Source organism: Pipistrellus kuhlii, unplaced genomic scaffold (assembly GCF_014108245.1).
Source record: "Pipistrellus kuhlii isolate mPipKuh1 unplaced genomic scaffold, mPipKuh1.p scaffold_m20_p_1, whole genome shotgun sequence".
In the NCBI taxonomy this organism is placed as follows: Eukaryota; Metazoa; Chordata; class Mammalia; order Chiroptera; family Vespertilionidae; genus Pipistrellus; species Pipistrellus kuhlii.
In genome coordinates, this window is record NW_023425404.1 from 91,007,716 (window position 1) to 91,029,902 (window position 22,187).

General features: G+C 39.7%; 1 protein-coding gene across 4 annotated transcripts in view; it reads left to right on the forward strand.

Moving 5' to 3' along the window:
- Positions 1–22,187, forward strand: part of ADPGK (ADP dependent glucokinase) — a 63,161-nt gene that overhangs the window by 16,441 nt on the left and 24,533 nt on the right. For all 4 annotated transcript variants that reach the window (XM_036456700.2, XM_036456709.2, XM_036456712.2 and 1 more), the window contains one exon: positions 18,899–19,019. In XM_036456700.2, the coding sequence (XP_036312593.1) occupies positions 18,899–19,019 (121 nt within the window). The remainder of the gene's footprint in view (positions 1–18,898; positions 19,020–22,187) is intronic.

A 22,187-nucleotide genomic window follows, 5' to 3' on the forward strand; every position in this document is an offset into this window, starting at 1 on the left:
GAGAATCGTAGCAGCTAATGCTTCCTGAGTGCTTACTTTGTGTCTGACATTGTCTTTGCCTCTTATTTTTTTTAGTGATTTACATAGATTATATCATTTAATTCTTGCAACAACCTTTAAGGCTAATACTGGTGTTGGTACTGTTACTATCTTTCCACATGAAGCTTAAGGCATAGAACAACACAGCTAATAAATGGAACTGTTCTAACCTAGGACCTGGAGTCCTCGTTCTTAAGTAATGTATCATGTATTGGTTAAAAGCATGTAGGCTTTGGAGTCAGAACCTGAGACTGGGGATTAAACAGTGATGAGAGAAAACTTAGTTGGCTCTGGGTGAGCCTAGATTTAGTGTTGAAAAATGAAGTCCACTAATGGAGGTCAGTAGGAGGGTATCTTCAAGTCTTCAACTATTAGTTTAAAATAGAATTCAAAATTCCTGCTGTTCAGAACAACATCTAAATAAGAAGGTTCTTTTGCTGAGTGAAATATGTATGTAGGGGAGGCCAGCAAGGTTACTGCTGTTGCCCTATTGTAAAGTGATTAAGGTTTGGATTAGAGCAGCCATAAAAGGAGAAACTCACCTGTCTAAAACTCACTATATTGGAATCACTCAGTGCTAGATCACACTTGAGGGCAAAGAAGATAGATTTAACAAAGATGATTTCGGAGTAAGCAAACTTGATAAGTGTGGAATAGATGTGACTACCGATGGAGAAAAGGAACGTTAAACAATTAGGGGGAACCAGCCTGAAAATAGAAATATGGGTCAAGGGCAGAGATGGGCCCACTAATACAGATAGCTGATCAGTAGTGTGAGGGGGGGAATTTATTTGGAGCCATGCTGTACAGCAGGAGATGGGTGTACTTATATGTGGAGGGCATAGTAAAGTGTGAACATTTGCATTTTTAAAAGAATTAAAGTTCTCTTGAATTAGGGTGGAAAATAAAGATTTTTCAGTCATTATCTTTGTAGTCATAATTAACTCCAAAGTAGAGAAGATTGGAAATTCCAGGGCTACCCTTCAGAAATATTACCAGTTAATAAATAATAGGAAAGAAAAGATCAATCATAAGCTCATTAGAGAGTGCCTGTGCCCTTCCCATTAGAACCCTGGTGTTTGTGTGGGTCCCTAAAAGGCCACCCTCCTGACTCAGAGAAGTAATTCTGACTCTGGAAGGACAGCACCCTGGAAGTCCTGGATTATTAATACAAGATTGACTTTTCAATATTGACCTCTGGAGAGGTTGGACTTGGAACTAGTCTCGTTGGGAAGCATTCTGGTAAAACATATCTGAGCCTCAATAGGATATTGAGCAAAGAAAAGGGGTATTTGTTACTCAGTGCTCACAATAATCTTATGAAGTATGTTATCACCCTTTTAAAGATAAAAGATCTAGAAAAGTAATGTGCCCAAGGTCATCTAGCCAGGAAATGATAGAGCCAGGATTCAAAGGCTCTCAGATTTAGTTTAACCTGCCAAAATGGGATTATCTGAGAACTACCAGAGGTTAAGAACTAGGTGTTTTCCAAAGGTAATAATAGTAATAGCTAACACATAGGTCTTATTGTATGCTAGGTACTCTCTCAAGTGATACACACACACACTCACACAAGCATACAAATACATAGTACACATTTAATCTTCAGAATGCCCTATAAGGGAAGTTATATTACCCAATTTTGTAGATAGGAAAAATGGGGTATGGAAGGTTAAATCCTTATAAAGGGTTTGAGCTGGGATTTAAACCAAGCAGTCTCGCTCCAGAGTCCATATTTTTAATGACTATGCTATAGATTGTGTCTCAAAAATAGACCCTGGTGAATATAGCAAAGGCAGATTTAGTGGAATGGTAGGATAGAAGCCAGATTGCAGAAGGGGAGACTGACTGCCTTTGAGAAAATATAATCTAGATTTCATCAAATGCTGCATCTAATAAGATGATTGTGTGGATTTTTGGTTTTTTTTTAGTTTGATATTTGGTAATTACATTGATTTTCAAATGTTAAACCAACCTTACATCCCTGAGATAAACCCGACTTGGTTCTGATGTATTTATTATGTTTTATATATTGTTGGATTTAGTTTACTAAAATTTTGTTTTAAATTTTTATGTCTGTTTCCAAGAGGGCTGTAGTCTTTATTTTTATTTTTTTGTATGTCTAGTTTTGGTATCAAGGTAATACTGACCTTTAAAATGAGTTGGGAAATATTTAGTTTTTTGTGTTGTTTTTTTTTAAAGAGTTTGTGAAGAATTTATATTATACCTTCCTTAAATGTTTGTAGCATTCACCAGTGAAGCTACTCTAGACCTGGATTTCTTTTTATGTGAAGTTAACAACTTTTTTTTTTTTATCCTCGCTGGAAGATATGCCTATTTATTTTTAGAGAGAGAGGAAGTGGGGTACGGAGGGAAGGAAAGAAAGAAGAGACAACCTAAGTATGTGCTGACTGGGAATCCCACAATCTTCCAGTGTACGGATTAACACTCCAACCAACTGAACCACCTGGCCAAGACACAACTTTGATTTTTTTTTTTAAATAAATCTTTATTGTTCATATTGTTACAAAAGTTCCTCACTTTTTTTCCCCTTTACCATGTTCCCACCCCACCCTCTGCCCTTTCCCCACCCCCCATTGTCCTCATCCATAGTCACAGTTTATGTTCAGTCTCTTCCCATACCCCCCATTCCTCTTTTCCCCGAGAATCATCAGTCCACTCCCCTTCCTCTGATTCTATTATATTCAACAGTTAATATTGTTCATCAGGTTTTTTAATTCCCTTGGTTTTTATTTTTATTTATTTATTTATTTATTTATTTATTGCAAGGTAAACATCTTTTTTTTTTTTTTTAATAGATTATGGTCTCACATAATTGTCCTTATTCCCCCATTCCCATCCCAAACCCCTCCCTAGATATGCCCCCCCAACCTCCGTTGTCCATGGCCACTGGCTAGCCCATATGTATGCACACAAGTCCTTTGGTTGATCTCTTCCCCTTATCCCTATCCTCCCTTACTTTCCCTCTGAGGTTTGAGAGTCTGATTGCTGGTTCTCTTAATCTGGGTCTGTTTATGTTGTTCATTATTTCCTCTAGATGTGTGAGATCATGTGATCCAAGAAATACCCTTGTAAGAACCTAAACTGCAACAAGCCATAATGGTTATGCTGAGAGGCAAATGAATCAGTCTGTAGTGAGTTCCTTTCTGGGCCAACAGTTCTTTTGAGTCCCAATTTCAATGCCATATAGTTCCTTATGTGTACATGCCAGCCATGATATTTCAGATCTGGTTGGTGGACAAATGGTGGTAATGCAGGTCCACCCGTCTCTGGTTTGGTCCTGGGCATCCTTCAGCAACCCGTAGCTACTGTTCACTTGTTGATAGTTACATATTTGTTGTTCATAATTTTTATCTTTATATTCTTCCTCTTCCTAAAGAACCCCCTTCCGCAATTCATATAATTCTGGTTTGGCGGTGATGAACTCCGTTAGCTTTTTTTTATTTGTGAAACTCTTTATCTGGCCTTTGATTCTGAGTGATAACTTTGCTGGGTAGAGTATTTTTGGCTGTAGGTTTTTGTTATTCATCACCTTGAATATTTCTTGCCATTCACGTCTGGTCTGCATGGTTTCTGTAACTTTGATTTTTTTTTAAATAGGTATAGAAAAATTCAGATTTTCTCTTTTTGAATGAGCTTCGGTAATTTTATTCTTTAAGGAATTTATCCATTTCATCTAAGATCTTAAACTTATTGACATAAAATTAATCATAATATTCCCTTATCCTCTTAAGATCTTCAGAATCTGTAGTGAAGTTATCGATCTTTTCTGATATAAGTAAATTGTGGTTTTTTTCCTTGATTAGTTTGGCTACAGGTTTTCAATTTCATTGATCTTATTAGAAAATAACTAGCTTTTGGTTTTATTGATTTTTCTATAGTTTTTTTTTTTCTATTTTATTGGTTTCTGTTTACTTTGAATTTAACTTGCTCTTTTTCTAGTTTCTTAAGAAGCTGAGGTCATTGACTTGAAACTTTTCTTGTTTTCCGATTTAGGATGTTTAATACAATAAATTTCTCCTTAAGAATTATTTCAGCTGCTTGCACAGTTTTTTATGCATTGTGGGTTTTTTTTGGGGGGGTTTTTTTTTTTTTTTCATGTGGTTCAAATGCTTTCTAATTTCCCTTTGATTTCTGGAAATGGGCTATTTACTAACCTATCCATGGACTACTTAGGAGTATATTAGTTTCTAAATATCTGGGAGTTTTCCAGATATCTGTTACTTATTTCTATTTTAATTCTATTGTTAGTTAGACAATGTGCTTCTCTGACTCCTATTAAATTTATTGAGACTTTTTTACAGCTCAGAGTAAAGTTTATCTTGGTGAGCATGTATATTCTTCTGTTGTTAGGTAGAGTGTTCTATAAACATCAATTAGACCACATTGGTTAATAGTGTCATTCTATATTATTGATTTTCTGTCTATTTGATTTATTGATTATTGAGAGAGATGTATTAACATCTTCAGCTATAATTGTGAACTTATCTATTTCCTTTGCAGTTCTTATAATATTTTGTTCATGTGTTTTTAAGCTCTATTATTAAGTGCTGAACTGCTTAGGATTGTTATATCCCTTTATGTATTGAACTCTTTATCATTACCAAGGATAAAGAAAATCATTTTATAAAATTATTTGTTCTGAAATCTGTTTTGATTAAAATAGCCATTCTAGCTTTCTTTTGATTGTTAGCATGATATATCTTTTTTTCATCCTTCTGCTTTTAACCTATTTGTATCTTTATATTTAAAACTTATTTCTCATTTATTTATTTATTTATTTATTTTTAAATCAATCTTTCTTGTTCATATTATTACAAAAGTTCCTCATTTTTTGGCTAGAGACCTTAAACTTTCAGAACTTTAAATTTTTCAGGGAGCAAATCAATTACTTAGCATTTTCTCAAATCAATAATACCTCCACATGCCCAAGGATACACTTCACACATAAGACACTTCCAAATAGATCAACCAACCTCATCCAGACCCCACACAAGGCACTTACAGATCAACACCCCAGCGCTACAACAACTCAACACATCCAGGTCTAAGCCTTCATCACTTGATTCAGCAGACCCTCAAGTTCCCCCGAAAGTTTCCAGCCATGTCTGAAAAGCAGTCCTGGGACATGGGCAGGCGAGGAGTGAGCTGTTCTGGGCCCAGCTGCTCCGGGCCCGGCTGCTGCCGCTTCGAGCCCAGCTGCTCCTGGTCTGGCCGTTGCTGCTCCAGGCCCGGCTACTGCTGCTCCGGGCCTTGCTGCTCCCGACCCGGCAGTTCTGGGCCTGGCTGCTTCAGGCCAACTGCTGCTGCTCCGGGCCTGGCTGCTCCCGACCTGGATGCTCCGGGCCTGGCTGCTCGGGGCCCAGCTGCTCCGGGTCTGGCTGCTCCTGGCCTGGCTGCTGCTGCTCCGGGCCCAGCTGCTCCAGGCCTGGCTGTTCAGGGCCTGGCTGCTGCTGCTCCGGGCCCGGCTGCTCCAGGCCTAGACGCCCTAGGCCTGGCCGCCGCCGCCGCCCCAGGCCTGGCTGCTACTGTCCCAGGCCTGGCTGCTCCAGGCCTGGCTACTGCTGCTCCAGGTCTGGCTGCTGCTGCTTCGGGACCTGGCTGCTGCTGCTCCGGGCCCGGCTGCCACTGCCCTGGGCCTGGCCGCTCTGGGCCTGGCCACCGCCGCTCCAACATTCTGTCTTTTTTTTTTTTTTTTTTTAACGCATTTATGTTGCAGTGTTGGCTGATGAGTTGAGTTCTGTCTTAATCTTTGATTTTTCAAGATCTTCTTTGTATTCTTTCTTAAGTAATTTTACTATCTTTTTGCTATAACTTGACTTCTTCACATTGAGAACTTCTTCTGTTTCTTCCTCCTCTTCCTGGAAGCTTAGCAGGCTGGCCAGTGGCACCCCTTTGTTCTCCGGGGCCTCCTGCATGGCTTCAGCCTGTTGCCGGTGTCGGCGCCGCTCAAGGAGCGGCCCCCAGCCTTGGCTCCATGGCTCACAATCAGAGGGCCCAGCGGCACCCCCCCACCCCCCCGGGGGGCCCTGTCACCTGGCTACGGTGGCTCCTTGCCGGCACCCAGCGGTGGCTCCCGCTCCTCATCGGGCTCTTCCCAGTCTGGAGCTTTTGTCTCCTTCCCGCCAGGCAATCCCACGGCACAGCCAACTGTACCTTCTTTGTGCGCAATGTGCATGCCTCCGGGGACTCTGCCTTTTGCCACTCCCCCGGGGTTCCGCCTTACTGCCCAGTTTCCCTCTGTATGAGCCTTGGTCCCCATGGTCTGGCCTAGAACTGGGGTTCAAAGCAGTCAGAACTGGGGCTCAGTACAGTCCGGAGCTTTTGTCTCCTTCCCGCTAGGGCAATCTAGCATCAGAGTCAACAGTCCGTCCTCTGCACGCAATGTGCGTGAGTCCAGGGGCTCTGCCTTTCGCCACTCCCCTGGGATTCCGCCTCACAGCCTAGGCTCCCTCTGTTGGAGCCTGGGTCCCCAGGGTCTGGCCTAGAACTGGGGTTAACCCCTTATTGGTCTGGGGTTCAGCACATTCCGGAGCTTTTATCTCCTTCCCGCTAGGGAGCACCAGCCAGGCACTCAGCCTCCCCCTTCTCTCTGGCTTTGTTCTCTACGTGCGCGCAGTGTGCCTCCGTACCTTAGGCTTTTACAGCACCTCTGATTTTCCTTCTGGTTTTCTCTTTCCTTCTTGTTGTTGAATTTCCAGTCAGTCAACTTCCTGTAGCTCTGGCAATGTCCATTTAATATTTTAGTTGTATTTTATTGAAATTGTTGTGTGCAGCTGCGGTTAGGTGTTTACCTGTGCAGCCATCTTGGAACCTCCTCCCTAAAACTTATTTCTCACCATAACTGGTTTGGCTCAGTGGATAGAGCATTGGCCTGTGGACTGAAAGATCCCAGGTTTGATTCCAGTCAAGAGCATGTACCTTGGTTGCGGGCACATCCCCAGTAGGGAATGTGCAAGAGGCGGCTGATCAATGATTGTCTCTGATCGATGTTTCTAACTCTCTATCCCTCTCTGTAAAAAATCAATAAAATATATATTTTTAAAAATCTTATTTCTCATAGGCAGCATATAATTGAGGCATGCTTTTTAATACTTTGACAATCTGTCTTTTAATTGGAGTGTTTAGACCATTTACATTTAATGTTATTGTTGCTTTATCAAGTTAGGTTTAAATCTGACATCTTGCTACTTGTTTTCCATTTGTCCCACCTCTTTACCCTTCCTTTTTTCCTCCTTTTCTACATTCTTAAAAAAAAAAAAAAAAAAAAATATATATATATATATATATATATATATATATATATATATATATATGAAAGGGAGAGGAAGAGAGAGAGCGAGAAACATCAATGATGAGAGAGAATTATTGATCTGCTACATCCTGCGCACCCTCTAATGGGGATTGAGCCCACAACCCAGGCATATGCACTGACTGGGAATCAAACCAGGACCTCCTGGATCATAAGTTGATGCTCAACCACTGAGCCATACCCACTTCTGCACTCTTTATATTATTTTCTGTGATTTCGTATTATCTAAGCTTATTAGCTAAAATTCTTTGTTCTTTTAGTGATTGCTTTAGGGTTATAATGTATATATCACCGTCTGATTTCAAGTGATATTAGTATACTTTGTAGAATGTAAGAACTTTACAACAGCATACACCTCCATTTCTCCCTTCTTGTCTTTATACTATTACTAGAGGCCTGTTGCCTTAAATTTTTGCATGGGAGGTGGTCCCTCAGCCCAACCTGCACCCTCTCCAATCCTGGAGCCCTCAGGGGATGTCCAACTGCCAGTTTTGGACATCCAAACTGGCAGTTGGACAGCCCTCTCGCAATCTGGGACCTCTGGCTCACCTGCCTGCCTGTCTTAACCACTCTGCCTTTCTGCATGCCTGATCCCCCTAACTACCCTCCCCTGCCAGCCTGGGCTCCCCTATTAACTTTTTTTTTTTTTAAACCTTATCCCCTTCACATGCAATTGTATTTGACTTCCTTATCGGCTTTTCCCTCTCACACAATTTTTCTCTCTCCTTTATGTAACACTTTTTCCTACTAATTCATCATTTATAAACTTTTCTTCACTCCTTATTTCCCACTTCTGTTCCATCATTCTTCTTCCTGTCATTCTCCTATCCTCCCTCCCTCCCTCCCCTTTTCCTTCCTTCCCACCTTAGTTTTTTTCTTCACTTCCTTCCTCGGAACTGCTTTGCTACCTCCTCCATTTCTTCCTTCTTCCCATTCTCCTTTTAAGCTCTACTGGCTCCCCTTTAAAACTTTTCTTCCCTCCCTCTTTCTCTCTCATCCTACCTTTCCCATACATTCTTCTCTACTTACTTCCACTGTTTTAATATCTATCTACCTGCCTAATTATTGACTATCATTTATCCTTTTTTTCTGACTCCTACTTTTAAAATCTGCCCCCAGTAGACAACTATACTTGATTTTCATTATATCTCCTACAGTTCACTCACACATCCTCTTTCCTTCTTTAACTCTGCTCTCTACTGACTCCTTTATAAAGTTCTTCCCTCCCTCCCTCCCCTTTTAAAGCTTACATTGGGGGGAGGGAGCATTAACCCCCAGCCCAGGGCTCAGCCCAGGCCAGGTGTTCACCGTCCCCCCTTCCCAGGCCTCCCTGCCTCCTACCTGCTCCCATTCCCTGCCCAGGACTCCCAGCCCAGCAAGGGTGGCCGAGGTTGCTGCTGCCACAAAGCAGGAGCACCTCTGCCCAGAAGGCCTTGGACCGTCCACTACTCTGTCTGGGACCCGTGGCGCCTCCCTGCTAATGGCCCATGCGTGGGTGGGGGGGAGTGCTACTGCCCTTATCCCTTGTTGCTGGGCTCCCCCCGCTCCCCAGGTGGCCACCCCGTCCTGCGTGCAGCCCTACGTTTCCTTCCCTTTTCCATTCCTGTGTCTTTTTGTTGTTCCCTTTCTGAATTTCTGATTTTCCTGTAGGCTTGTCTGAATGCAGGCCTGCCTTTCTCTCCCTCTCCTTTCTTATCCCCTCCTATATCATATCATATATCATGCTCTTGACCTTGCAGCTGCATGAGCAGAGGGCAGGGGGACAGCCTGCTGATTACGTGGTAATGTGAAGCTGTAACAGATAATTTGCATATTTCTTTATTATTAGTATAGATTTCTATACAGTTTACATATCTTACAAACCTCTCTATATGTTAATATTTATAAGCAGTTAATTATCTTTTAAAGAGCTCTAAATAATAAGAAATATGGCTTATCTAGATATTACTTATCCAGCACCATTTGTGGTGCTCTCATTCCTTTGTTTAGAGCTGTATTTCCATCCAGTATAATTTTCCTTTTGCCTGAAAGATCTTTCACATTTTTATTGTGCAGGTCTGCTGATGATGAATTCTTTTGTGTATCAGGGAATTCCTTTAAGGAAACTCTTTTAAGATAATATGCTGAAGTATTTGTAGGACTTGCTTAGTTTTTTCCTGTTTCTTCAGAATCAGTTCTTTTTTGCCCAGTGTCCAAATGCTTTGAAAACCCTTGTTTCATATATTGTATCTGTTTTCCCTTGTTATTAATTTAGGCAAGAGGGTAAACTGGTCCTTGTTACCTTATCTTTTTTTTTCTCATTTTTTTTATTAAGGTATTATATGTGTACATACCTTACCAATCTCCACCCCCACCCCTTCTCATACATGCCCTCCCTCCCCAGAGTTTTTCATCCATTGGTTATGCTTATGTGCATGCATACAAGTCCTTTGGTTAATCTCTTATCTCCCCCATATCTCCCTACCCTCCCTGCTGTAATTTGAAAGTCCATTTGTTTCTTTACTGTCTCTGTATCTATCTTTTTGTTTATCAGTTTATAATGTTCCTTATCATCCATAAATGATAAGAATTCCTTCTTTTTTATGGCAGCATAGTATTCCATTGTGTAGATGTACCATAGTTTCTTGATCCAGTCATCTGCTGACGGGCACCTAGGCTGTTTCCAAATCCTAGCTATTGTAGATTGATTGTGCTGCTATGAACATAGGGTTTCATATATCCTTTTCGATTGGCTTTTCTAGTTTCTTAGAATATATTCCTAGGAGTGGGTCAAATAGGAGTTCCATTTTCAGTTTTTTGAGGAAACTCCATACTGTTCTCCACAGTGGTTGTACCAGTCTGCATTCCCACCAGCAGTGCATGAGGATTCCTTTTTCTCCGCATCTTCGCCAACACTTGTCGTTTGTTGATTTGTTGATGATAGCCATTTGGACAGGTACTGCATTGTTGTTTTGATTTGCATCTCTCGGATAATTAGTGACTTTGAGCATGTTTTCATGTGCCTCTTAGCCTTCCTTCTGTCTTCTTTTGAAAAGATTCTATTTAGGTCCATTGCCTATTTTTTTATTTTATTTTATTTATTTATTTTTTAATTTTTAAATTAAATTATTATCTGAGTACATATACCATTGCCCCCCTCCCCCATACATGCCCTCCCTCCCCAGAGTTTAGTGTCCATTGGTTGTACTTATATGGATGTATACAAGTCCTTTGGTTGATCTCTTACCTTCCCCAGATCTCCCTACCCTCCCTGCTATACTTGGTCAGTCTGCTTGTTGCTTTACTGGCTCTATATCTATCTTTTGGTTCATCAGTTTATAATGTTCTTATCCATAAATGAGTGAGGTCATGTGGTGTTTCTCTTTCATTGACTGGCTTATTTCACTCAGCATGATGTTCTCCAATTCCATCCAGGTTGCTGCAAATGATGAGAATTCCTTATTTTTTATGGCAGCATAATATTCCATTGTCTAGATGTACCACAGTTTTTGGATCCAATCATCTGCTGATGGGCACCTAGGCTGTTTCTAAATCCTAGCTATTGTAAATTGTGCTACTATGAACATAGGTGTGCGTATATCCTTTCTGATTGGTATTTCTAGCTTTTTGGGATATATTCCTAGGAGTGGGATTACTGGGTCAAATGGGAGTTCCATTTTCAGTTTTTTGAGGAAACTCCACACTGTTCTCCACAGTGGTTGCACCAGTCTACATTCCCACCAGCAGTGCACAAGGGTTCCTTTTTCTCCGCAACCTCGCCAACACTTGTCGTTTGTTGATGTTGGCCGTTCTGACACATGTGAAATGCTACTGCATTGTCATTTTGATTTGCATCTCTTGGCTAATTAGTGACTTTGAGCATGTTTTCATGTTCCTCTTGGCCTTCCTTCTGTCTTCTTTTGAGAAGATTCTATTTAGATCCATTGCCCATTTTTTAATTGGGTCATTTATCTTCCTTTTATTAAGTTGTATAAGCTGTCTATAGATGTTGGAGATTAAACCTTTATCAGTGATAACATTTGCAAATATGTTCTCCCAAACAGTGGGCTTTCTTGTTGTTTTGTTGATGGTTTCTTTTGCTGTAAAAAAGCTTATTTTGATGTAGTCCCATTTGTTTATTTTCTTTTTAGCTTCCATTGCCTTAGGGGCAATATCGGTGAAGAAGTTCTTTCTGCATATGTCTGAGATTTTGATTCCTGTGATGCCTCTAGTAATTTTATGGTTTCCTGTCTTATGTTTAAGTCCTGTATCCATTTTGAGTTTATTTTTGTGTATGGTGCAAGTTGGTGATCTAGTTTCATTCTTTTGCATGTATCTGTCCAATTTTCCCAATACCATTTATTGAAGAAACTGTCTTGACTCCATTGTATGTTCGTGCCTTCTTTATCAAATATTACTTGAGCATAGTGATTTGGGTTGATATCTGGATTCTCTATTCTATTCCACTGATCTGTATGTCTGTTCTTGTGCCAGTACCAGGCTGTTTTGAGAACAGTGGCTTTGTAATACAGCTTGAAATCTGGTATTGAGATCCCTCCTACTTTATTCTTCTTTTTCAGAATTGCTGTGGCTATTTGGGGTCTTTTTTTGTGCCAGATGAATTTTTGGAAAGTTCTTTCTAGGTCTGTGAAATATGCCATTGGTATTTTAATGGGAAGTGCATTGAACCTATAAATTGCTTTGGGAAGTATGGACATTTTGATGATGTTGATTCTACCAATTCATGAACATGGTATGCTCTTCCATCTGTTTACATCTTCCTCTATCTATTTTTCAGGATTGTGTAGTTTTCTGCCTATAGGTCCTTTCCCTCCTTAGTTAAGTTTATTCCTAGGTATCTTAATTTTTTTAGTGCGATGGTAAATGTCATTGCTTTTTTAGTCTCTATTTCTGTAAATTCACTATTGGTGTATAGAAATGCCATAGATTTCTTGGCATTAATTTTCTATCCTGCTACTCTGCCAAATTCATTTATTAAGTCTGTTAGTTTTTTGATGGAGTGTTTTGGTTTTTTTATGTTCAATATCATGTCATCTGCAAATAAGGACAATTTTACTTCTTCTTTTCCAATTTGGATGCCTTTTGTTTCTTCTTCTTGCCTAATTGCAATGGCTAGTACTTCCAGTACTATGTCAAACAGGAGTGGTGAGAGTGAGCATCCCTGTCTTGTTCCTGTTCTTAGAGGGAATGGTTTTAGTTTTTACCCATTGAGTATGATGTTTGCCGTGGGTTTATCATATATAGCTTTTATTATGTTGAGGTATGATTCTTCTTTTCTCACCTTGTTGAGAGTTTTTATCCGGAAAGGAGTTGGATTTTATCAAATGCTTTTTCTGCATCGATTGATATGACAGTATGATTTTTATCTCTTTGTTTATGTGATGTATCACGTTTACTGATTTGTGGATATTGTACCATCCTTGCATTCCAGGAATAAATCCTACTTGGTCATCTTTCTGATGTACTGCTTGATCTGATTTGCTAGAATTTTGTTGAGGATTTTGGCATGTATGTTCATGAGGGATATTGGCCTGTAATTCTCTTACATTGTGTTGTCTTTATCTGGTTTTGGTATTAGGGCGATGCTGGTTTCATTGAAGGAGTTTGGAAGTGTTCCTTCCTCTTGGATTTTTTGGAATAGACTGACTAGGATAGATTTTAGTTCTTCTTGAATGTTTGGTAAAACTCTCCTGTGAAGCCACCTGGCCCTAGGCTTTTGTTTACTGGAAGCTTTTTGATGACTGTTTCAATTTCTTCCAAAGGCCCTCATCTATTGAGATTTTTAGATTCTTCCTGATTGAGTTTTGGAAGATTACGTTTTTCTAGGAATATGTCTATTTCCTTTAGGTTGTCCAGTTTGTTCGTAGTATTTTGTAACAATCCTATGTATCTCTTTGGGGTCTGTTGTTATTTCACCTCTTTCCTTTCTGATTTTGTTTATTTGGGTCCTCTCTCTTTGTTTCTTGGTTAGCCTTTCTAGAGGTTCATAAATCTTGTTTATCCTTTCAAAGAACCAGCTCTTGGTTTTATTGATCTTTTGTATTGTTTCTTTGGTCTCTATGTCGTTTATCTCTACTCTGATTTTTATCATTTCCTTCCTTCTGGGCTATTCTTTCCTGCTGGGCTATTCTTGTTGCTCTTTTTCTAACTCTTTGAGTTATAGAGTTAGATAATTTGTTACCATTTTTTCTTGCTTTTTGCAATAGGCTTGTAGAGATATGAACTTCCCTCTCAAAACTGCTTTTGCTGTGTCCCATAGATTTTGGATTGTTGTGTTTTCATTGTCATTTGTTGCCAGGATGTTTTTAATTTCTTCCTTGATTTCTCTGGTAACCGAGTCCTTGTTTAATAGCATGCTGTTTGGTCTGCATGTGTTTGATTTCTTTGGATTATTTTTATTGTAGTTGATTTCCAGTTTTATGCCACTATGATCTGAGAAGATGCTTGATATGATTTCTATCTTCTTGAGTTTGAAGAGACTTTGCCTATGTCCCAACCTGTGGTCTATCTTTGAAAATGACCCATGTGCACTTGAGAAGAATGTATATTCTGTGGCTTTGGGGTGAAATATTCTTAAGATGTTGATTAATTCCATCTGGTCTAGTGTGTCATTGAAGGTTGATGTTTCTTTGCTTATTTTGTTTAGATGATTTGTCCAAAGGTGATGATAGTGGGGTATTAAATCTCCTACTATGATTGTATTGCTATTCATCTCTCCCTTAATGTCCTCCAGCAGCTTTTTTATGTATTTGGGTGCTCCTGTATTGGGTGCATATATGTTTACCAGGTTTATTTCTTCTTGTGGGATTGCTCCCTTTAGTATTATGAAGGAGCCTTCATTATCTCTTATTATTTCCTTCACTTTGAAATCTAATTTGTCAGATATAAGTATTGCTACCCCAGCTTTTTTTCCCATTTCCATTCGCCTGGTAAACCTTTTTCCATCCCTTCACCCTCAGTCTGTGTGTGTCTTTTTTTCTGAAATGGGTTTCTTGTCGACAGCAGATATATGGGTCTTGTTTTCTTATCCAATCTGTTAGCCTATGTCTTTTGATTGGAGCATTTAATCCATTTACATTTAAAGATATTATTGATACGTACTTAATTTGTCGCCATTTTTTTTTCTATACCCCTGTGTTCCTTCTTCGCTTCTTATTTCTTTATTTTTACAGCAGACCCTTTAGCATTTCTTGCATTGCTTGTTTGGTGGTGAGAAATTTCCTTAATCTGTTTTTGTCTGTGAAGCTCCTGATTTCTCCTTCAATTTTGATTGATAGCCTTACTGGTTACAGTAATCTTGGATTCAGACCCTTTCTTTTCATGACTTTGTATATTTCATTCCATTCCCTTCTGGCCTGATGAGTTTCTGTTGAGAAATCAGTTGCTAGTCTGATGGGGGTTCCTTTATATGTAACTTTCTGTTTCTCTCTGGCTGCTTTTAAGATTTTTACTTTGTTGTTGGTGTTTGCCAGTTTAATTATAATGTTCCTCGGTGTCGGTCATTAGGGATTCATTTTGCTTGGGACTTTTCGAGCATCTTGGATTTGTGTGGGTTTTTTCTTCTCTATCTCAGGAACGTTTTCTGTCATTATTTTTTCAAACATTTTTTCTCTGTCTTCCTTGGTTTCCTTTCCTTCTGGAACCTCTATTATTCTAATATTTTTTTGTTTTGTATTGTCCCAAAGTTCCCTTAGGCTCTCCTCCTGCTTTTTAACTTTTTTTCTCAAGAAGCTGCTCTAATTGGGTATTTTTTTCTATTTTGTCTTCTAGCTCACTGATGGGGTCCTCTGCTTCTTCTAGTCTACTCTTGATGCTCTCTATTGAGTTTTTTACAGTAGCAATATCATTTTTCATTTCCTCTTGGTTCTTACTCATTATCAAATTTGTCTTCCATTCTTTTTAGCCATCTTATGAACATTACTCTGAATTCTTGCTCTGGTAGGTTGCTTGCCTCTAACTTGTTTACTTCCTTTCCTGGTGATGCCTGCTTTTCTTTCATATATGGGCTGTTTCTTTGTCTCCCCATGATCTCTCTTTTCAGCATGTCTGGTTATGCGGTTCTTTCTCTCCTGCGTTAATTTAAAGGCACAAAATACAACACAGCCAGGTACAATACACAAGGCAGTGAACAGAAATGTATTTGCGATATTAATAACCTCCAATAAAGGTAACCATTAGAGAAAGGCAAATTAGGGGGTTGGAGAGATAGAAGAAAAAAAAAAAGAAGTGGCAAAATGAAATTGCGTGAAGGAGGGAAAAAGAGAGGGAGGGAGAGAGGGAAGGAGGGAGAGAGGGAGGGAGGGAGAGAGGGAAGAACTAGAACAATACTAGGAGAGAAACAAGGAACTAACTATATATATGGGAAGGAAACTCCAGTAGAACAATCCTTGATCACAGCAAATACCAGCAACAGGTATCTGGAGATTAATACAATTTACAACACCAACTAATATCAAGCAAGGAAAGGGAAAGCAGAAGTAAAAACTGACTAAAACACAGCTAACAAAAACATAGAATCAAACATAAAGAATAAGCAAAACAATCTCACAAAAAAAGCATAAAATTTTGATATAGTTAACATTCAACATACAAGTACAAAAGGATAGAAAGACTGTTTTTGTTTTGTTTTTCTGTTTATTTTTTTAGGACAGTGAATAGGGAGATGTGTATGGGCTTGGACCAGGAGGTTGGAAATTAGATATACACAAGGAGGGTGAAATTTTAACAAGGGGTAAACAGAAATAATAAAAAAAATCTAGAGCAGGAAAGGATTAAGATAAACCGAACACTAAAGGAGGAAAGGTTAGGAAGAGAGTGATGGCATAAAGGTAAGGTTGAGATAGAATAAAGCGTTGGTGAAGGAAAAGTAAAAATAGACTGTAGAACAGTAATCCTGAAGTAAAATAAAGAGCAAATAATATGACACTTAAAAAAATAATTATAAAAATAAACAAAAGTAAATAAGATAAAAAAGGTAAAATAGTAGTAGTAGTAATGCTGATTACAAATAAAAATTAATAATTCAAAAGGTAAAATCAAGTGAGGAAAAAATAAGAAAATAGTTCTTTTTTTTCTTTTTTTTCTTTTTTAATATATTTTATTGATTTTTTACAGAGAGGAAGGGAGAGAGATAGAGAGCTAGAAACATCGATGAGAGAGAAACGTCGACCAGCTGCCTCTTGCACACCCCCTAACAGGGATGTGCCTACAACCAAGGTACATGCCCTTGACCGGAATCGAACCCGGGACCTTTCAGTCCGCAGACCGACACTTTACCACTGAGCCAAACCGGTTTTGGCAAGAAAATAGTTTCTTGAGTAAATGTTGCAAATAGTGAAAATAAAAACAAAAATAAAAAAATTAAAATGTTCAGTAGTAAAAGTCATTCACTTCCGTTTTGTTTGGCTCGCCTGTTTCCCAGTCCGAACAGTATTGCAGCTCCCTGCGTTTCTCTGCTCCTCAGTGTTGTAATCCAGTCCTGACTTTTAAGCAGGCCTTGCTTTGATTTTTTATTACACTAGGGTCAGTTTGTGATTTAACCTCTGGATGGCAGTGTTTCTGAGTTGACTTCCAGGGCTCTAAAGCCTCTCTAGCTTTTTTCCCCCTCTATGACACTCCACTGATCTGTGGAAATTGGCGGGCAAGTCTGAGTCGACTACACTGCCTGAAGCTCGCTGGCTATCCCTCCTCGTCAGATCAAAACGGGTTGATATCTTTATATATCCCCCCTATAAGAGCCCCGTCCACAATCACTGGTGATACCAAACCAACAGCCCTGGGCTTCTCCTTGTAAACACTGCCCCAGTTCTCCAGCTTCTGTCTTCAAGGGACTCACCCTATCTCTGCAAAATCTGACCTTTTCGTCGTGCTGTGGAGCACTCTTTTGAGTCCAAGTGTTGGTGCCTCCTAGGACCAGTGTTCTGGGTTTCACAGCTGCTGTGTGGTCGCGAGGCTGTGGATATTCAGGCCTCTGACAAGATCCATTTTTCCTTTAAAGATGGCGAGATTTCCCATGCAAGCCCGTAGGTACTCCGGGAGGGGACCCAGCCCTGCCTTGGGTGCTTCCCAGTTAGAGGCACTCTAATTAGCAGTCCCCCACCTTTTTCTGGAGTTCACCTATCTCTTAGCTTGCTAACAAACACTTCCAGCGCGACCCTCAGCTGCTCTCTTTGCTTCGGGACAAGGCTCAGAACCCGTCCATCTATTCTTCCGCCATTTTGTGTCTCCCCTTGTTACCTTATCTTGAAAACTGAAGTTCTAGTCAAGAATTCAATAAAATAAAACGTTAGGGGCAAGACTTTTCAGAATTGGCAAATAATGGACATGTGTTAAGGCTGAAAGGGAGCAGTAAGTAGGTCAAGGAGAGAGAGGTATATTTTCCTTTCACTCAGAAGCTGGGATTTCTCAGACACATAAAAGTGCCTCTGTATAAACAAGCAGTCAGTTGGCAAGTAAAAATGCCTTTGAAGCTTCTGGGTGGAGCATATTAGATCTCAAATGGTGTTATCTCTGTGTACTTTCCTTTAAATTGTGGCCCAAGCCCTCATTCAATGGTTTTGAGTCTGTTGGACTGGCTCTGAGTGAGGTCCAGAACTAGCATGGCAGAAACAGCAATACTGTGAAATAGCTTCTAAAAAGAATAGACTGGGAGAGTTGAAGAAAAGGTTTTGGAAAAATTGCAGAGCACCTGCCCCCAAACTTTCTAAATTGTAGTAATTTTTAATTTTCATATTTGGAAAACTGTTCTATTCACATAACAGCTAAGTATAGTAGGGCCTGGTCTCATAAGTCAGGTCACCTGGTTGTGGAGGGTATTGTGATCCTTGAGGTTTCTTTTTTTATACTCTGTACAATTCAAACAGAATTATTTATAACATTCCATATCTATTTTCCTACATAGGATGTGAGTTAGTCTGCCATAACAAAATGTCATATACCAATGGCTTAAACATCAAAAATTCATTTTCTCACAGTATGGAGGCTGGAAAGTCCAAGGTCAAGGTTCCAGAAATGTTTAGTTTATGGTGAGGGCCCTGTTCCTGGCTTACAGATGGCAACCCATTTTGCTGTGACCTCACATGGCCTTTCTTCAGTGTGTATGTTGTAGAAAAAGAGAAATCTCTTTCTTATAAGGCTACCAATCCTATAAGACCTCACCCATATGACCTCATTTAGCCTTAAGTACCTCCTAAAAGCTCTATTTCCAAATACTATCACATTGCAATGAGACTTTAACGTATGAATTTTGGAGGGACATTAATGTGCAGTCCCTAGCAGCTGCATAGGACCTAGCATGTGTGACATGGGTCTTTTGTAGCCTCTCATTTCTGGGTACATTGTGGCCATATATTCCAGAGGCTGAGTCCCTGATAATAGTCCGTCTATTACATAACTTTCAAAATTAGATTGGGTTTCCAGTATTTTATTAAAATGAAAAGAAGGAGCCTCAATGTATCTTTTTGGTTACTATACAGATTCTATGGAAAAAGGAACAAATCTGATAGACTTCATATTTCTTGTCTCCAGGTTCTTCTTTGTGGTCCAGTTGGTCCAAAACTGCATGAACTTCTTGATGACAATGTATTTGTTCCACCAGAGTCACTGCAAGAAGTGGATGAGTTCCACCTAATTTTAGAGTATCAAGCAGGTAAGAGAAATGAGTAAGTAACAGTGTAAGACTCGGCAGGGGAGTGTATAATGTTATATTGAGGAGTAACTATGCTACAGATTTCTCTGTGTAAATTAGTAGGATCCCCTGTTCTTGCTTTACCACAGGTTTGCTGCATTGATGCTGGCCATTGTCTCAAGGGAGAGTGCTAGAGTATTACAACAGTGAAGAAAACTTCCAGATCAATAAACAGAATTGATCTGAAACCAAGAGGAATCAAGATGTAGGAAAGCAGGCATCTTAAATACATACCTATAAAGTTTTTCTTTATTACAAAGAAAGAAAAGGGCAGATAATACCTGTTCAACTCTGTGCTAGATTCTGTCCAAGGCTTTTCTGGGCAACTGTTTTCAAACTGCTCAGATTTGATTCTGGGCCTCTGGCAAGCTTTCTTTGAATTGTTTTGTTTTCCCTTAGGTGTATAACTGGAAGTGTTACATATTTAACAATGCATATTATTCCCTGTTGTTATATAATGTCTCAATGTTTATCACTCCAAACCACTCCATCTAGCTCCCCTCCCCCAGTATATTTTGTTACACAGTCTGCAGATCTGATTTCTGAAAGAATTCTAAATACCTGAACATAATTTAGTTCTGTGTATTTGCTGCGGTATCTTTCCTCTGCTCTGAAGCCAGCCTCTTAAATTTCTGATTCAACACGTTAATTCAAGTTAAAGACTTAAACATCGAAACAGACTAATTGGCACCTTAAAGCAGTATGTATTTAATTTGCTTCAGTGAACTGCTTCCAAGTCAGAAATTAAGAGAACCTCACTTAATAGAGTAATTAACTTTAATGTAAATTATGAAATATAGTGCTTCCTGAAAATTATGCCTTTCTTCAAGTACAAAACGGTATTGTTCTTATTTCTGGTTCTCTTTAGGAACCAGAAACAAGAACAATCCCTTGTTTGGGGTATTTACTAGAATCAGTCAGGGTCTGAAAATTAGGGACCGATTGTTAGCGCAGGCAGCTCACATTTAATAATATATAAGTTTTGAGCTACTTTTGGCTTTAGTTTCCCCAAATGGGAAATCAGAGTGATGTTTCTTACTGCCTGAAGATTGTGGTAAAAATTAGGATACTGTGTATAAGCACTATGAACTGCTCAAATGAAAGGCATGAACAAGACTGTTGACTGAAAGAATCTAGAATAAATAAAGGTGTGTCTTTGATGTGCTGCTGATGCTACTGCCAGTTCCATGTTCTCACTTCCATTTCTCTTGGCACTCACATTCTGGACTTGGGACCTTTCTGGTTCCTGGTTTCTGTCATTTCCCCTGGGGACAAGAGTGGAGAGACTGTTTCCTCACGAAGACTGCTGTTGTATTTGACATATGTACCTTACATATATGGCACAGCTGATCTTCACAGGAGACTGTCTTCATCCTTGGGTTGAGAAGCTTACACTTCAATTTTTCTTTTCTTGGCTATATTTTTTAGAATAAAGCAGACCTTTTATTAAACTTACATTTACATTTTTATCAGACTCTGTAGGGAATCTAGTCTGGTGGCAGCAGCTGTTGGGTCAGCTCTCTTAATAGAAGTCCATCTCCTACTTCTCTCTAACCTGTATGAATAAATTCCCAGGAAGAATTGTCAACTTTTCCCTCATCCTCTCTTGTCAGACATCTCCAGAGAAGCTTATTTTCAGTCATTGGGCCAGGGATCCAATGAGTCATTACATAGGTTTTGCTTACTCAGTGGTTGAAGGGCAGGATGATAAATTGATAGAATAAATCGCTTAAATAAATTCAAAGGTTTATGAGAAAAGAGAGGCATTAACCTATTATTAGGAGTGCACACTGTCTAAGTTTCAGTCACTTTGCTTCTTAGTCAGCTCCATCAGCCCTGTGCAGCCAGCCAGTGTAGAGCCCTTCACATCTCTCCTTGTCTTCACATTGCAAAAGCCTATTTATTTTTTATCTCGTTCACTTTTTTTGCTGAAGGAATTTATTTATTTTGAAGTCTGTGTGGCTTTTTTCCCAAGTTAACTTAGGCAATGTGTCTTAGCAGCTTCACTCTTTAAGGGCCAGTTCCTGGTCTTGCCCTGCAGAGAATACTAATGCCACATCTTTTCCCCATATGCAACTCATCACTGCAGATGGGGGAAATATTGGACTTAGAGTTCATACCCATATTTTTTGTTGTTGTGGGCATTAGAGTCTGTTCTCTTGCTCATGTATCTTGCTGTTTGTTCATGTGGCTGAGTGCCAGGTCCGGTGTGAGCAGGAGTCTGATGATAGTAGGAGACACTACTCTGCCCTCTGCTACCATCCACTGCAGGAGACAGATTCCTGAACAAATGATTGCAAAGTAAAGTGCCAATTCCTACAACTGGGTGCAGCTATAGCGCAGAAAAGGAAGTCATTGGGGGTGGCAGAGGAAAGGATTCATGGGGAGGTCCTGGTGTCTGCTCTTTAAATGAAGTTGAGCTAGACTACTACACTCTACTCTGTAGACCACCATTGGGTATTTTGTTTGGACATGACCAGGAGCTAAGAAAAGAATATAGTTTTAACAAATATAATCATTGCATTGAGGTTTACCCACAATTAAATGTTTCTTCAGAGGAATGGATTCAAGAAAGCTGATTGCCCTGGCTGGTATGGCTCAGTTGGTTGAGTGTCATCCTGTGCACTGAAAGGTTGCCAGGTCGATTCCCAGTCAGAGCATATGCCCAGGTTGTAGGCTCGAGCTCAAGTTGGGGTGTGTAGAGAAAGCAACTGATTGATGCTTCTCTCTCTTATCGTTGTTTCTCTCCCCCTCTCCCTTGATCTCTCTCTAAAATCAATTTAAAAAGAAAGAAAGAAAGAAAGAAAGCTGAACTTAAAGTAAGGATGGATTCTCCCAGCTTTGACACTTGCCCTAGAGGAAGCCCTACACATATGTGCATACAGGTGCTCTCCACAGAGAGGCAGAGCTTCTATTTGAAGAGCCCATTGTAGAAAGAAGGAAGGAGGTTGCTAACTGCAGTTGGCAGATCACCTGCAAGATGAAGAAACCATCTGCTATAGGTTGTTTGTCTTAGGAGAAAACTTTCTGGAGGAATATCCAGTAAATGTGATAGAAACCAAGTTTTTCAACTAGTTTTCAGCATAAGGGCTTCCCTTGTATAAATGGGACAAATCTTTCATGCGAGGG